Source organism: Nuphar pumila, chromosome 1 (assembly GCF_984573655.1).
Source record: "Nuphar pumila chromosome 1, dmNupPumi1.hap1.1, whole genome shotgun sequence".
In the NCBI taxonomy this organism is placed as follows: domain Eukaryota; kingdom Viridiplantae; phylum Streptophyta; class Magnoliopsida; order Nymphaeales; family Nymphaeaceae; genus Nuphar; species Nuphar pumila.
The window spans coordinates 150,528,136-150,546,013 of record NC_143249.1 but is presented as its reverse complement, the minus strand read 5'-3'; the positions used below and the strand labels follow the sequence as shown (position 1 = coordinate 150,546,013).

The 17,878-nt window shown below is 37.2% G+C and overlaps 1 protein-coding gene across 2 annotated transcripts in view; it reads right to left on the bottom strand.

Annotated features, from left to right (window-relative positions):
• LOC149849219 (P-loop containing nucleoside triphosphate hydrolases superfamily protein) overlaps nucleotides 1-17,878 on the bottom strand; it is a 166,764-nt gene that overhangs the window by 22,175 nt on the left and 126,711 nt on the right. For both annotated transcript variants that reach the window (XM_090013733.1, XM_090013741.1), the window contains exons 7-10: nucleotides 11,090-11,181; nucleotides 10,734-10,835; nucleotides 10,494-10,640; nucleotides 10,275-10,425 (exon numbers count right to left, since the gene is read on the bottom strand). In XM_090013733.1, the coding sequence (XP_089869859.1) occupies nucleotides 10,275-10,425; nucleotides 10,494-10,640; nucleotides 10,734-10,835; nucleotides 11,090-11,181 (492 nt within the window). The remainder of the gene's footprint in view (nucleotides 1-10,274; nucleotides 10,426-10,493; nucleotides 10,641-10,733; nucleotides 10,836-11,089; nucleotides 11,182-17,878) is intronic.

The following is a 17,878-nucleotide window of genomic DNA, read 5'->3' as shown; positions in this document are numbered from 1 at the left end:
ATGGGGGAAAACTGGGTCAAGGGAGACTGAACAGGACTAGGTGGTCTAGACCAAACTTAGGTGGGCTCAAGTTTCGACGAGCTAAGTGGGCTGAGCTAGTTTTGGTGGTCAGGTGGCTGGGTGTAGCGAGCTTGAGGGTGGTCTGGCTCACCCTGAGTTGGGCTCGGTTGTGGGCTAGAGTTGAAGGATGGGTGGCTGATGGTGCAGCCACCACTGGTAGTGGTGAGAGGGCTGAAGGAAGGGATGAGGTAAGAGAGGAGAGGAAAGAGAGTTGGGTGGAGGTCGTGAGCGCTAAGGATGAGTGAAAAAGAGGAGGGGTGAGGCCTTAAATAGAGGAAGAAGAGTGCACGAGTGTGGTTCCATTTTAACAAGTGTTAATTTATTTAACACTTGTTAAAGTGTGTCAAAACTATGGGAAAGAAACCGTATATTGTTTTTTTTTTTTTTTTTTTTGGGGGGGGGGGGGGGGGGGGGGGGGGGGAGAAGATGGATTTGGATCTTGGGTAAGATTCAAATCTATATCTAGTTGTATTTTACTAACTAGATCCTATGTCTTTTCTTAATTCCATTTAACGTAAAATGAAAAACTTAAATTATGAATAATGTTTTCTTTAAAAGTAGAAATTTGATAAAAAAATGATTAGTCAGTTGAGTGAGGGGGGGGAGGGGAGAGAAGATGGATTTGGATCTTGGGTAAGATTCAAATCCATATCTAGTTGTATTTTACTAACTAGATCCTATGTCTTTTCTTAATTCCATTTAACGTAAAATGAAAAACTTAAATTATGAATAATGTTTTCTTTAAAAGTAGAAATTTGATAAAAAAAATGATTAGTCAGTTGAGTGAGCTTGGTCAACATGGATGATTATGATCTTATGGTTGCTACGAACCCCGAAATTTGTTGAAAATTACTATTTTATCCTTTGAAGCTTGCCGAACATATTATGAATGCATTTCAACTCTGATTTTGACAAAATCAAAATTGTTCTTCTTGGAATTTCTATATGAATGCAATCACGGGTTCAAAAATCATAAAATAGACCTTCAAAATTATGATTTTGCCCTTAGTGTTGTTGGGCATGCCTTGAGCTCGTGCGAATTCCGATTTTGATGAAATCATTTTTGTTGTTTTTGAAATTTTGATGTGGTCATAACTATGCATTCGAAAATCACAACATAGGTCATAAAAATATTCATCATTGTATGCATTTATAATTTGTCAGAATTTTCAAAAAAATATAGGGTATTATACGAGAGGAATTATCCAACTCATGATTTGAAATTAGCAGTAGTAGTGTTCGTGCTGAAGATTTGGTGACACTATTTGTATGGAGAACAGTTCGAAGCGTTTACCGATCACAAGAGCCTCAAGTACCTGTTCTCTAAAAAAGAGTTTATATGAGACAACGACGATGATTGGAGTTCCTAAAAGACTATGACTTTATCCTCTCATATCATCCGGGAAAGGCGAACGTTGTAGCCGACGCCCCAACCGCAAAACTCTAGGTGTTTTGACCAGCCTTATATGCACAGAATGAAAGCTAATTGAAGACTTTGTCGCATGGGGGCCGTTTGCAATTAACAAGGGTAATATCAAATTATCAAATCTTACTATCCAACCCGAGATACTCGCCAGGATAAATGTAGGACAGAAAAATTATGTGCTTTATGAGAAGCTGAAAGCTCGAGCCCAGAAGGAAGATACCTCCTTCTGTCTTAAAAAGGATGAAAAACTATAGATGAAAGATCGACATGGGGTTCCAAATGACCCTAAGTTGAAATATGAAAATTTTGAGGAAACTCACAAATCCAAGTACACCATTAATCCAAGAGGCACGAAGATGTTCAAAGATCTTCAACAAAAATATTAGTGAAACAGTATGAAGCGAGATGTGGCAACTAATGTCTCAAAATGCTTGACCTATCAGCAGATCAAGATAGAACACCAAAGGCTTGGCGGAGTGATGCAACAAATGGAGATTCTACAAAGGAAGTTGGAAGACATTACCATGGACTTCATTGTGGGTCTGCCAAGAACTCGAAAATAACAAGACGTGATTTGGGTGATCGTTGATAGACTCACCAAATTTGCTCATTTCCTACCAATACGCATCAACCAATCGTTGGAAAGTCTGGCGGAGCTGTATGTCAGACAAGTTATAAGATTACATGGAGTACAATTCTCGATCATCTCCGATCGTGACCCACGTTTCACCTCTTAGTTCTGAGGGCAGTTACAACAGGCCTTCATCAAGATGGCTCCATATGAAGCATTGTACGTGAGACCCTTTCGATCGCCGATCTATTGGAACGAAGTTGGCGAGCGGACGATGGACTCGCCAATTGTACTGCAGTACTATACTCAACAAATTCAGATGATCCGAGAAAGACTGCGGACTGCCCAGAGTCAACAAAAGAGTTATGTTGATCAACAATGTAGAAAATTCACTTTTTTGGTCGAAGATAGGGTGTTTGCCAAGGTATCCCCGACCAAAAGTGTTTTCCGATTCGAGAAAAAGGAAAAGCTAAGTTTCAGATACAACGAACCGTTTGAAATCTTAGATCGGATCGGTGGAACAGCCTACCATGTGCTTAGTTGTTAAAAGTTGTGCCTAGGCCGCCTAGGCTTATAGGTCTAGGCGGTAGGGACCCGTTTTTTTACCTACGATGTCCATGCCTAAGCGATAGGGACATAGTTGTCATATTTTTATAATTTTTTTTAACTATTTTCTTTCTTTTTTTCTTTTTCTTCTTCCTCCCGCCCCAAAATCTTTCTTTTTTTATTCTCTTATTTTCTTCTTTTGTTTTTTTTACCTTATTTTTTTTTCCTCCTTTCACCCCTCCGCTTGGTTGTCAAAAGCGGAGCCTAGGTGCCGCCTAGGCAGCCTAGCTGAGGTAGTCTCTTGGTCTAATGAACAGTTGCACACATATATATGTTTTTTGTGTAATTGTATATAATTATATATATTAACATATCATAAACATATATTATAAATTTTCAATATTATGCGTTTATATTATATATTTAATTGTATATATACATATCAGTGTACTTAATTCATATATAATCTATAAACGTACAAGTTATCTATTTGACTATTTTTATGTAATATAATTGTGTTACAGTGTTTGACATATTATTTGTCTATTGCTTATTGTTGATCGATTTTATGTTATATACATGTTTGTTATTAATTTTAGTAGTTTGTTTACATATTTTGTATGTTTTTTTAAAAAAATTTATTTGGGGTACCGCCTAGTCTGCCTAGGCCTCGCTTAGTCTTTTTAGGAGCTCACCGCCTCGGCTCCGCCTAGCGTCTTTGACAACTAAGATCGTGTAGTGTTGCCTCCTTAGTATGCACAAATTCACGTCTTTCACGTATCCATGCTAAGGAAATACATTCACAACCCGTTACACGTCATTCAATATGAGGACGTGGACGTTCGAGAAGACCTAACTTTTGAAGAAAGACCAATGAAAATCAACCATTTATTTAGTTAAGGTTTGATGGCAACACCATGGGATTGAGGAATCCACTTGAGAACCAGAATCAAACATTAAGGAGAAATACCCTAACCTATTTGTATAACTTAAGTCTCTGTAATTTCGAGGACAAAATCCTTTATAGAGGGGTAGGATGTAAAGTCCACAATGTTTGTGTTTAATTCCAGTATTTTTATGAAATTCATCAACTATGAATAAATCGATGAACTTTGGATGTTAAAAATGTTTGGAGCTTAATCAAACGCATTATGGATCTGGATCTTGGTAGAAGATCCACATAGATCGATATCCATGAAACCAAGTTTTGAGGGTACTTTTGACATTCGAGAGATTCACTGAATCTCTAGGTTTACTATGTTTGAATTTAGTATAGATCTGAGCTTATAGAGCTTATAAAGCTTATAACAAGGACTCATACCCATTAGTGGACCAGGTCTGGGTTCAGAGTATATATAAAAGAGAGAACGGAGCTCTTGGGAGATCCGGAGCACTCGAAAACCAAAATGGCATAAGTCGAGATCCATGAGGTAGGGATCCAACCTCAAATCATCTTGGATCCAAAAGAAGATCCATATTGAATTAGAGTCCAGAATTTGACTCAAACCAATTAAAAACAAATACACGAGTTGGTATCAGAATCCAATAGTGACTTGATCTATAAACCTCTTCTTAAAAACTTCTCTTTTAAAGTTGTTTTTTATTTGGATCTTTGAAAGATTTAAATCCAAAACACCCTTTTTGGCTTTTTTTGGATATATTATATATATAATAGAGGATTGAGTTGGGTCCTACTAGACCCAACCCAATCCAAATTTGGGTCTCAAACCCAAAGCATTGGGTTGGATCCTGGATCCGCGCAGGGATGTTGATACCCCTATCGACATCCCCCCACTTGCCTCCCTATTTAAACCCCCTATAGGGGGTTTTTCTTTTTAATTGTACGGCCCCCATCTCTCTCTCTCTCTCTCTCTCTCTCTCTCTCTCTCTCTCTCTCTCTCTCTCTCTCTCTCTCTCTCGGCAACCACCGCCATCGGCGACCTCAGCAGGCGACGATAGCATCGCCGACCCTCCCTCTTCGTTACCCTCTTCCCCGACGACGCAACCCCACCAACCCTCTTAGGTATATCTCTCTCTCGCTCACCCTTGTCTTCTTCTCATTCTCCTCTTTCTTTGTCTTCTTCGTCTCCTCCCGTCTGGCACGAGGCTTGGCTCATGCTGCTCGGGTTTTCCAATAGGCAGGGGGCGGAGCCCCCTGCCTCTGCGTGGTTCCATCAGGCAGGGGGAAAAGTCCCCTACCTCTGTGATACTAGCCACCCTGCCTCTGTGATTTTTCCAAGCAGGCAGGGAGCGGACCCTCCCTGCCTCCGCTTCCGTCAGGCAGGGGGTGGAGCCCCTTGCCTTTGTGATTTCCTGTCAGGCAGAGGGGCTCCGCCCCCTGCCTCTCCGTTTTCTGTCAGGCAGGGGGGGCTCCGCCCCCTGCCTCTATATGTCTTCATCAGGCAGGGGGGAACTTTTCCTCTCCCCTCTGCCTCGATGTTTTTCAGCAGGGGCCAAGCCCTTGCCACCTGGGCTTTAGAACCTTAACTTGTATTCTAACGATTTGTTCTTCGCAGCTTGCGCAACGAAGCACGCTCACGCCCCACGGCCCGAGTCTGTCATCAACTATACTTGTAGGCGCACGCAGCCTTGTAAACCCCTAAGGTACGGGCAAGTTGCACGAAAAGACTATAAATGAACAAAATGCTAAAACAAAATGAATAAACATGGAAAAGCAGAAGATAATTACTTCCCTACATTTATTTCTCTAGGCGTGTTGTATTTACTTTCTAGCACTTATTTTTGTCTTTACATTCCGCATTTTGTTTCTACATTTCCTGTTTGCCTGTACCTTTCTGCATATACGTTATGCCTTTACTTTCAGCACTTATTATTGCATCTATGTTTTCTCTTGTTTCTTTTTGTGTTGTCGTGCTCGATGCGAGCCCTTGCCCCTTAAGACCACTTAGGCAAGCCTCGCAGGGTATGCGGTTGTGCATACCGATTTTCGCTCTTATCGAAAAGACACGAAATCGAGTATCGGCGCATCAATCTCGAGGAGTTTTTCCTTTGTACAGGTTTTCAGCCTTCTCGAGTGCACAGTGGCATAGCTATGCTAGCCTTTTCCTTGTATTCTGCTAGATGCAGCTAGCTTCACCGAGTCGAGTTGCATGGAAAAAATGTATGGATCTGCAATGATCCTCAGTTTGTACGTTACCTTTGTTGTAAAGACAGAGCATGGATTTACTTATTGCAGATTCTGTGTTGGGTTATCTTTTGGGACACCCATGCTTACCATTGTAGTTGTGCCCTTTGATAGGGACATTATAGTGTACTATGATAAGTAGCTCAAGAGGTCGATGAAACCTTAAAGTGTGCACTGAGCGCATTTGCTGAAACACACAAAAAGTGATATTGCGCCTTCACAGGCAAGATGCTTGAATGAGTCTAACAAACCAGAGCATGTAGAATGGAGTGGCGGTTAAGAAACCCCTGTCGGGCTCATTCGCCTCTTACGGTACATCAAGAGACATGATGGATGGTACAAAACTCCGATGGACAGGTCATTAACGACCACCCCACGGGCAAATGACTCGGCTTCCCCAGTCATCAGAGTTAGGGGAAAGGGACTATCGTAATTATCCTAGGTGGTAATTTACAGGCACTTCTGCAGAAGTTGGATGCATCCATAGGCCACGAATGCCTTTGGGAAATTCTTTCATGGCCACAGGCCGTCCCTTTAGGAGGGGACTGAGTCAGCTATCCGGGGTATAATAAAATACATAGCATAATAAACCCTCAGACCGATCTCGGTTGTTTTTACGTTTCGTGTTTGTGTGTACTCACAGGCCAGATAATATAGAAACTAATAATATCCTGTTCACACTACTGTTTGGTTGTATATTTTGAGGTGCATATACTGCTTACTGTGCTTGATCTGTGATAGTTACTCTGATTTGCTTAGCTACTCTCTTCTTGTAGAATTAATTGTTCATAAACAATTGCATGCATAGTTAATTTGCCATTAATTTCAACAATTGCTTATCCTGTGAGCATGCTTTGTTTCAGCCTTTGTTCTTTATTGTCTTTCTTTGCGCACCTACCAGTTTTCGTGAAACTGATTTTATGCGCAGGTGACAAATAGGTGCTTCTAACAACCGATGGCACGATATAGCATGGCTCGAGATCTCACACACTTTCTACCTGCATCCTGGCTACCTGCTCGCTTCTGGCTTTTTCTTGTACTTTTGCTCACGGGGTTAAACCCCCAAATTTGTACAAACTGAAAATTTAAACAAATATATATATATATATATATATATACATATATATATATATATATACTTTTTGGCCCACCAACCGTTTGCTAATGTGTTATTGTTGGTTTTTTCGCTAACGTGCCCAGAATTTGTCAACTTGATCTTCTTTCAAACGAAAATTTGTTTCCGCTGACTTTTGAAATCGAAAACTCTGAGTTTTGAAAGATTCCCTCTAAATATTTTCAAAGGTTGACAAGTTGAAAAAATTGAAGCGTTATAGGTGAGCTTTGCTAGAACTGAGCCCAGCTCGGTTCTCCTTGGCCTAGCCCGGCTAGCCGTCGAGATCGCCTCAATTACTTGAATTGAGCTTGGCTCGATCTGGTCAGCTTGAATTGGTTTCAGGTTCGACCCCTACAACGCAATTGTTGCCTCTTTCGCTAATATAAGAACTTAACCTTGTTCCTTACATAGTGCGATAAAAACTTTTTTTAGTGCACCATATCGATGCAACAAACGATAATCCGTACCTTCGACATGCCTACAGAGACACAAATGAATTGATAATCTACGCTCCGAGGTAGGGGAAAGTTGCATACGATGACGACGGTAAAACATTTCTGATATATATGTATTATATTTATGCCAAATATATATATATATACACACACGCTTTTAACTCAAGGACGCAGATTTGCGTATTCTTGACTCATTTAAATTACGTTATTTACTTTTGATGCCTCGTCGTAACATGCACAGGTTCCTGCTTTACACAATTTACTTAGCTTGATGTACGGTTTCGTACATCGGGCCTTGCTTATGCAATTTATTTAACCCGATGCATGGTTTCACACACCGAACCCTGCTCTACGTTATTTACTTTGTCGTCATGCTATTATGTACACAGGCTTCTATTTTAATATATATGTATCCTATATACATATATAATTATAGAGGATACGTAATTTTGCATACTCTTTCTCTATTTCAATTATGTGCGCATTTATTTAGAGTACGCAGTTTTTGCGTACTTTCAGCTTACTTAAATTATGCCAGTATTTATTTAAAGACACAGATTTGTGCATCTTTGCTTTAATCTTCAAAAGGTTTCTCATGCAAGATTTCAAGTTTGCATGCACTGATGTCTCATAAAATAAAACAAGTGTTTTACGTTCACATGTTCGTGATATTCAGCATACACATGCATTGCTTACCCTACGAACAAAATAAATCTTATATGCTCTTATACATCAAAGTTGTTGTGTTCGTTCTTGTTTGACATTTTCCAAGCGTTGGAGTGTTATTTGAAACACCCTTCCAACATGGTTTGAACTCTAATATAAGTTAAGATTTCCATGACTGAGGCATTCACAACTGAGTATTCTCTTTGAACCAATATAACGAAAAAACTTCAACTTTGTAGCCTTCGGTTGTACGTACGTCAGGTCCTTTTTGTATCCAAATAACTCGAATATTCACTCAGCCTAAGGCGCGAAAAATCATGGTTTTCAGTGTTGTGATTGGGGGTTCTTTCTGAGAAACCAATCTCATTCTCATCGTTGAAGTACTATCAGACATGCACGTCATGCTCGTACGATGATGAATGAATTTGAGGTTTGTGACAAACCTTGTTGTGCTACATTGCTCCATATTATGGAAAAATCACGTAAACAGATATGATCGCTTTCACATGCAAGATGCTCGATTTGGTTTAAAAAACCAGAGCATATTGAATGGGTTGTCAAATAAAATAAGACCTGACGTACTCATTCATCCTTTGGTTTTGTCAAGAGAGAGGATATGAGGTACAAACTTCAATGGACAAGTTGTTAACAATTATGCTCCTCGAGTGACAATGGCTCGGCGTCCCCGGTCATCAGAGTTAGGGGATTGGGCAATAAATATTATCATATATGGTAGATCCCATTGACTTCTACAGAAGTTCAGATGCATCCCTCGGTTATTCTCGCCTCTGGAGATTGTGAAATATGATAACGCATATATTAGTCTTGTCTGATATCAATGCACCTACCAAGCTTTCATGAGTCTGACCCATTTTATGAGATACATATGATGAATAGACTGATGTTGCAGACTATACCGCGATGACGCAATGATATCAACAATCCACTTTTTTTATTATTCGCACTTCAGCATATTTTTGTAATTTTGTATAAGGGTTTTTTTTGTAATAACTCTTTCTACATAAAACTTTGTTTTCAATCTTCATGGTTTTGAAGGAATGTATGAAGATATGGACCCAATTTGTTGGATGGGAATTTCACTTGTAATCTACCGAAGGTTCGCCAACTTATTCTTTCCAATCATTTTTCTACCACTGAATTATAGTTTTCAACTCTGAAAAGGGATTGATTGTTAAAATTTCAAATTCTTCCTAAAAAATTACAAGTTTAGAATTTTTGGGCATTACACTTAGTTCGGTTGGAGCAATGTCATCAATAAGGCCTTGCATAAAAAAAAATCCTTTATTTTTGAGTTAAAATGTTGGGGCATTACAGTACGGATAACACACACATATACATATACAGAATAATACATCTTTGTTAAATGAAATATGCTAAATGAAACATACTAAATGGGTTTCCCAACTTTTCCGGTGCTTTCTCGTGGTTCCGACCCCATAAATGTGTTGGGCATGACTTATTAGGAATCTACACCTGGATCATGTGTTTTTGATGAAAAAAATGATATTTAGAGCCTCGAAATGTGTCGGAATAGAATGCTTCAAGAGCTGATCCCTATAAAATAGTACATAGTCATAGATCACATCTGTACAGTCAGAATTTAAAAATAAAATGAAAAAATCCCAAAAAAAACCATTTAGCATGTCTCATTTAGCACAAATGTATTACCCTATACATACACATATATATAGATACTGGACATGATCAAGGGTTGACCAAGTCCAGTTTCGGACTCAAATGGACCCAGGTACGGTTGACAGCACCTGACATTGGGGAAGCTATGTCCCCATATTGCACCTGCACTAACACGGGTATGATGCCCTTTTAGGAGTGTCCACATTACATAGGAAAGCATCTTCATCAAACATGAATGGTTTGCCAAGAGATTCCCCTCTTTTTCTTTCAGAACGAATAGCACTTTTTTCATCATCTCCATTTCTAAAGAACACCTATCTAAATGAAATACAGACATGCTGCTGTGTATAATTCCAACCTACAGGATTCCCTGACATTGTGAAACCAACCAAACCTCATCTAGATAGAGCAGCTGAGGAAGCATCCCCACCAAAAATGAATGATTTGCAAATAGATTTTCCTTTTTTTCCTTTGAAAATGAAATAGTAATTCTTGCATCATCTCCATTTCTAAAGAACAAGAAATATTTAAAATGAAACAAATTATTCCAAATGCCAGATAAGCTGCTGTCTGACTAATGCATAGGGCAGTAAATAATTCCATCCCACAGGATTGCATGATATTGTAAAACAAACCTGGATGTGTGTCTTAATCTCTTTTGCTCTGTCTGCATATTTTAAAGTATTTACAGTATGATGATACTGGTCATCTGCAGGTGATATTGTAGCAACCATGACAGTACGAGAATTTCCACTGAGACCATCCTTTAGAATACGTGTCAACTTGCTGTAAGAAAAAACTTGGACTATTTCATGAAAGGGTCCAGGTAAGTGATGAATATAAAACTTTGATACCTATTCCTATAGGGGACATAAGCAAGACCCTTCTTCTGCTGCTTTCCCAGTGCATTAATGCAGTTTGCCAAGGCCAGAAGAGATCGATTAATATTTGCACCATCTCTAAGCTTTTGCCCTCCAATATTTGTTTCAGATGCTCTTTCACTGTATGTAAGAAGAAAACAATAACAAACAGATGCATAATAAATAATAGAAAACTAGACACATGAGTGAAATTTGCATCAAGCAGTTGTTCACCTGCCAGCAAGATCAACTAGTGCAAGCTTTCCACGTAGAACTTGAGCACGGTACTGATTTCTCCGTTTTCTTTTGACAGTGATCTCCAAAACAGCATGTGAACTGTTGAACATGAGCATTTCCTTTAACATTTCAGTCACTTCAGCATCCACGAGTATATTCTAAGGAAGATCGTGTACTAACCTGAATTACAATTTATAATACTTGCAGGCAACTAACAGAAAGGCATTCTATTTACAAATTATATATCATAGAGATGTACAGACAGCTGGACAAACGGACAATTAAATATTTATTTGGGAGAAAAAGAATTATCCATTTGCCAATGCAACCAGGCACACTCATCACATACTAACCGTGAAGATGTGGCATTTGCTTCAGTGCTTTCTGTTTTTCTCCTGCTGTTTCCCAAATTTAATAGTTCAATGATCTTATCAGCAGAATGAACCTGAAACATGGAAGGGATCAGCTACCACAACATGATTCCCAGCGCTTGATGTGTGAAAATATCTTCAAACTTGAAAAAGAATCAAGTCCGAAAAATGACTCGATTAACCAACAACAATCACGATGGAAAATATGTGCACAAAGGCACAAAATAACATTTACAAATGATCTCAAATGCACAAACGCATAAAAAATATAGTGTTTATTGAAGAAATGCTTAGCAAAAGCATTGAATTACAAGGGGAATATTCCCCTCTATTTATACATAAGAGGAGGGCTGTCTAGCCGTTGGGGCTAGTCCAACGGCTCTAAATCGAGCCGTTGGCGCTAGTCCAATGGCTGGTCAACCCTTTGGTCAAAGTCCTATTTTGACCAAAACAGAAAAAGAAAAATACAAGGTAAAAAAAAGAGAAAAAATAAATAAAAAGAAAATACAAATACAACCTAAATACATATATATTTAACTATATGTATGTATATATATACCATCATACACAAAGTATATGAGAAGTATATCTATACATATAGTCATATATATATATATATATGTATTTACATAAAGTCTACATAATTTTAACACCCCCCTCAAACTTACGGTGCAATGACCGAAAGTTTGCTAAGAAGGAAATTGAAGCGCCTTAGTGAAAAAGTCAGTCAGTTGATATTTTGATGTTACATAAGGCAAATCTATAACTTTCTTCAGATATTCTTTTCTAACATAGTGGCAGTCCATCTCGATGTGCTTCGTACGCTCATGAAAAGTATGATTCTTAGCAATATATAGTGCACTCTTGTTATCACAACATAGCTTAGTAGGTCCTTGAATGTGAACCCCCATATCTTCCAATAGCTGGCGAATCCAAATAATCTTCATAGGTGTAGTTGTCATAGCTCTGTATTCGGCCTCAGTAGATGATAGAGACACCTTTTGTTGCTTCTTGCACCTTGAAGAAATTAATGATTCACTTAAAACACACAAAAACCAGTGGTGGAGTGACGATTATTTGGATCACCTCCCCAATCCGAGTCAGTATAAGCAATTAAGTTTAATTCAGAAGAAGAAGATAAAAATACTCTCTTATTTATGGTTCTCTTTGTGTATCTGACAATTTTGAGAATTGCACTTATATAAACGGATGTAGGAGCATGTTGAAATCGACTTGCAACATGAACATCATGTGAAATATCCGGTCTTGTGATGCTAAGATACATCAAAGATCCAACAAGTTGTTTGTATGGAGTGAGATCTTTTAGAGGGACACCATCATCAATCTTCAATTTGGTTGCTACCACTTCAAGAGTCTCATAGATTTTATCGTATGCAATTCCAAATCTATCAATAATCTCATATGCAAGTTTAGTTTGAGATAAGAAATACCGCCTGAGAGAGTAGGCAACCTCTATACCTAAAAAGTATGTCAAGAATCCCAAGTTTGACATTTCGAATTTTTCTTTTAAAATAAACTTGATATTTTTAACCTCTTTGGTATCATCTCCTATAATTAGCATGTCATCAACATATAACAATAAAATCATGATTCATGTACTAGATTTCTTGACAAATAAGGCACTGTCAGTATACCATGAAGTAAAACAATTTTTTGTCATTACACTATTAAACCGATCATACCAAGCCTTGGGAGCTTGTTTCAAACCCTAAAGAGCCTTCCGCAGACGAAAAACTTTAGCTTTAGGAACATTCATACCCAGAAGAACATCCATATAGACTTCATCATTTAGATCACCATTTAGAAAGGCATTCTTAACATCCATTTGATATATATTTCATTTTTTAATAGAGGCAATGGTAATAAGACACCTAAAAGTGACCATACACGCAACGGGAGCAAAAGTCTCATCGTAGTCTATTCTATATTCTTGACTATACCCCTTGGCAACCAGACGGGCCTTGTACCTTTCAAGGGATCCATCGCTTTTGGTCTTGACCTTAAAGACACACCTACATGCTATTGACTTCTTTCCACTAGGTAGATCTAGCATTTCCCAAGTTTTAGCCTTATTCAAAGTTCTAAGTTCGTTATTTATTGCTTCTCTCCACTCTACATTTTTTGTGCTTCTTCATAGTTTTTAGGTTCCATGTATTAATGAATGGCACTAAGACAAGCTCTATGTTTGGTTGAAAAGGATTCATAGGATATAAATCTAGTATGATTTCTTCTAGTTCTTTCGGACCTACGAGTATTTAGGTTATTTGTGGAGATAGGCACATTAGTTTGACTATATTTCTCAATTGCACTCTTAAAAGAATACCTATCTCTATGTGTATAGGTAATAGGTTCAATAGATGTTCCCACTTTGGTAGGTTGTTCAAGAGATTGATAATGAGAGTTGTTACTCTCTTTTATATTTTCATTATCACTAAGAGCATCATCATCTTTATATAGCATTTTATCATCACTAGAAACATCATCATTTCTATATAACAATTCAAACAAAAAGGAATAATCCATATTATCTCCATGAGGTTCACACACCTCAAAACCACTAACATTTTCCAAAAAGGTTACATTTCTAGAAACATATAATGTATCACTTTTAACGTCACAGCATCTAAAACTTTTTTGTGTTTCGGAATATCCAAGGAATGCACAAGAAATAGCTTTTGGTGAAAGTTTATCATTTTTGTCGGTAAGAACAAAATATTTGCATCCAAAAACTCTTAACTTATTATTGTAGTCAGGTTCTTTTTGGTATAGAATTTCAAAAGGTGAGATCTTATCTAAATTTTTTGAGGCAAGACGATTTATAAGATAAATGGATGCAAGAGCCACCTCGGCCCAAAATCCTTTAGGAATATTTTGAGAAATGAGCAAAGTTCTAGTGGTTTCAATTATGTGTCTATGTTTTCTTTTAGCTAAACCATTTTGTTAAGATATTTTGGGACAAGATTTTTTATGAACAATTTCATTAATTTCAAGATACTTTTTAAATTCATTTGTAAGATATTCACCTCCGGAGTCTGTTCTAAGAATTTTTAAATTACCATTAAATTGATTTTTAATCATTATATAATAGGTCTTGAAGGATGCAAATACCTCATGTTTATGTTTAAGAAAATATATTCATCAATATCTAGAGTAGTCATCAACAAAAACGACATAATATGTGAATCTTTCTTTAGATATAATGGGTGTCGGTCACCATACATCCGAATGCACAAGTTAACGGTTTGGTTGTGAACATAGATCTTTGTTCAAAAGGCAAGCTTCTTATTTTTTTCAAGAATACAATCATTACAAGTGAAATCACTTTTACAAATATCTTTAACAAAATGAAAATAAGAAAGTTTGATGGCATTAGGATACCAAGTCTTTTATGCCAAATATTTATATATTTATGTTGGGCAAGATTATAAAAAGAGTATTTTGGAACTTATAGAAATTTCATGTAGTATAGATCTCATTTCCTAGAGCCTTCCCCAATCAACTTCCCGGATCCGCGATCCTGTATCCATTATTTATTTGATGAGAACTTGACATCACCCCCATGGTTCGAGAGTTGAGAGACCGAAAGCAAATTTAAATTTAGTTTTGGTATAAATCTAATTTTGAAAATAGAAAAACCTTGTTTTTCAAAATTTCCAATTCCTTTGATTTCAAGAGAAACGCCATCCATAGTTGAAACAAAAGAAGGTGATATATTTTTTGTGTATTTGGAAAGAGCAAAAATATTTGGAGTCATATGGAAAAAGCAGTGTTGTGAAAAGTGTTGAGGCAAGGCGAGGCGCTCCACCAAAATCTGAGGCGAGGCGTAAGCCTCGAGGCGCAAAGCGTAAGCCTCAAAAAAATTAAACTTAAAAAAAACTATAAAAATTATCTAAAATTATAAATAAATAAGAAATGCTTTATTGATGAAGCGCCAACCAACACGAAATAAAAAAATCTCAAATAAATACGAAAAAAATATGAGATTAACATGTAAAAGTAACATTAATGCAACAACTTGATCTATATAAGTATCTAATTGCATAAATATGAGCATTCATTCAATAAAAAACTAACATTAACAACAAAATGCATATTAGCACTAACAACATCATGTCATAATTAAAAAATGCATGTTAACATTAACAACCAAATGTTAATGTATTTGTCCAGAATTCTTCAAAATGAGAGTGTTAACATTTACAATTACAACTGAAAAACCCAAAAAACATATAAATGGCCAATAGCTCTATGATATGAATTAGGGCATAGGCTCTTGTTGTGTCTCGTCATCATCAATATTTAAGTCTTCAATATCATCATCAGAAGAATCCATACAAATAGGTTCTTCTTCATCTTCATTCTCTGACTCTTCATCATCTACACTTTCTTTATCCACGTCATCAATTCCTTCTTTTGCTTTTCTTTTTCCTTCAATAAAAAATCATGTATTAAATATTTATGTTATGTAATTAAAAAAATACATTTATATTCATAGCTGAAATGAAATGGGGATCTTCAAAACACGAGCTTTGATTAACAAGAGCAAGTGTCAAGAATGACACTAAAGCATAACCCTTAAAAAGGGTATAACTGGAAACAAAATAAAAATAAAAATGTATTCTTTATTGATATGAAAAACCAATTGCTTAAGAAGCATTGGAGTGAAATACAAGAGGGGCTGCACCCCTTTATATACACAGCTGAAAGAGGACTCAATAGAGCTGTTGGGCACAGTCCAACAGCTCTATTTAGAGCTGTTGGAATGTGTCAGTCCAACAGCTCTATTAAGAGTTGTTGGACTGTGTCAGTCCAACAACTCTATTGCTAGTCAAGTCTGGACAGGACTTGACTAGCAACAGTCATTCTAGTTCAAACTGAACTAGATGACATAAAGACAAAAAATAAAAATAAAGGAAAAAAAATACAGAAAAGAAAGAAATTAAAAATGTATTTATATATATAATAATATAATATTATTATATATACATATATGTACAGTTTTACATTTTAACACTCCCCCTCAAACTTACGGTACAATGAGCGAAAGTTTGTCTAAGAGAAAGTGAAATCGGGGAGCAGCGAGAGGCTTTGTAAAGAGGTCTGCTAACTGATATTCTGAAGTGACATATGGCAGATCAATTATCCCGTGTAGATATTCCTCTCTGACGTAGTGACAATCCATTTCGATGTGTTTGGTGCGTTCGTGGAATGTTCTGTTACTGGCAATGTAGATCGCACTTTTGTTGTCACAACACATTTGTGAAGCCTTTGTTGCTTCAACTCCCATGTCAGCAAGCAGTCGTCGGAGCCAAACTACTTCCATGGTCGTGGTTGCCATGGCTCTGTATTCAGCTTCGGTGGATGAGAGAGATACCTTCTGCTGCTTTTTACACCTCCACGAGATTAATGATTCCCCTAAAAAGACACAAAAGCCAGTGGTTGAGTGTCTGTTATTGGGATCACCTCCCCAATCAGCATCAGTATATGCAATTAAATCAAGAGAAGAGGAGGAAGATAAGAAAAGTCCTCGTGAAAGAGAGGACTTGATGTATCTAATAATACGCATGACTGCTCCCATATGAACAGAAGTAGGAGCATGTTGAAATTGACTTGCTGTATGAACAGCATGTGCTATATCTGGTCTGGTAATGGATAGATAGGAAAGTGCCCCGACAAGCTGTCTGTAAGGAGTAGGGTCTGCAAGAAGTTCTCCATCATCAATCTTCATTTTAACATTAACAACTTCTGGAGTGTCAACTTTCTTATCATCAGTAATACCAGACCTGAAAACAATATCAAAAGCAAATTTAGTCTGAGATAATAAATATCCTCTAGGAGAATAAGCAACTTCAATGCCTAAAAAATATCTCAACAAGCCCAAATCAGTCATTTCAAAATGAGATTTAAGAAGTGTTTTGATTGTTTCAACTCCCTGTTTATCGCTTCCGGTGATGATCATATCATCCACATAAAGAAGAAGCACAATGATTCCTGCATCAGAATTCTTAATAAACAAAGCAGTGTCAGTTAAACAGAATTGAAAACCAATATCAATCATAACACGACTAAACCTATCATACCAAGCTTTTGGTGCTTGTTTAAGTCCATAAAGAGCTTTTTCTAAGCGAAGGACTTTACCCTTAGGAATACTTAGACCAGGAGGGGGGTCCATATATACTTCTTCAACTAGCTTTCCATTTAAAAAAGCATTTTTGACATCCATTTGAAAAATAGACCATTTTTTGATAGAAGCTAAGGCAATTAAGGTTCGGACAGTAGTCATACGAGCCACCGGAGCAAAGGTTTCTTCATAATCAATCCCATATTCTTGGGCATAACCTTTGGCTACTAAACGGGCTTTATATCTTTCAAGAGTACCATCACTCTTGGTTTTAATTTTATAAACCCATCGACATCCTATAGTTTTCTTCCCTGGAGGAAGATCTTGAATATTCCATGTAGAAGCCTTTTCAAGTGCATCTAATTCAACTTTCATGGCTTCTATCCATTTGATATCATTTTTTGCTTGAAAATATGTGGATGGTTCTTCATATGAGTGAATTAATGCAATAACTGCCCTATATGTGGGTGAGAAAGACTTGTATGATACAAACTTTTCTGGAGGCCTCGAGATTCGGGATGATTGTCTAGTTGGAATGTTAGAATATTTCTCAAGTGCACATGGAGTATTAGACTCTTGTCGCCTGGAATATTGAATACTAGTATCTCTATGAACTTCTTCATTTTCAA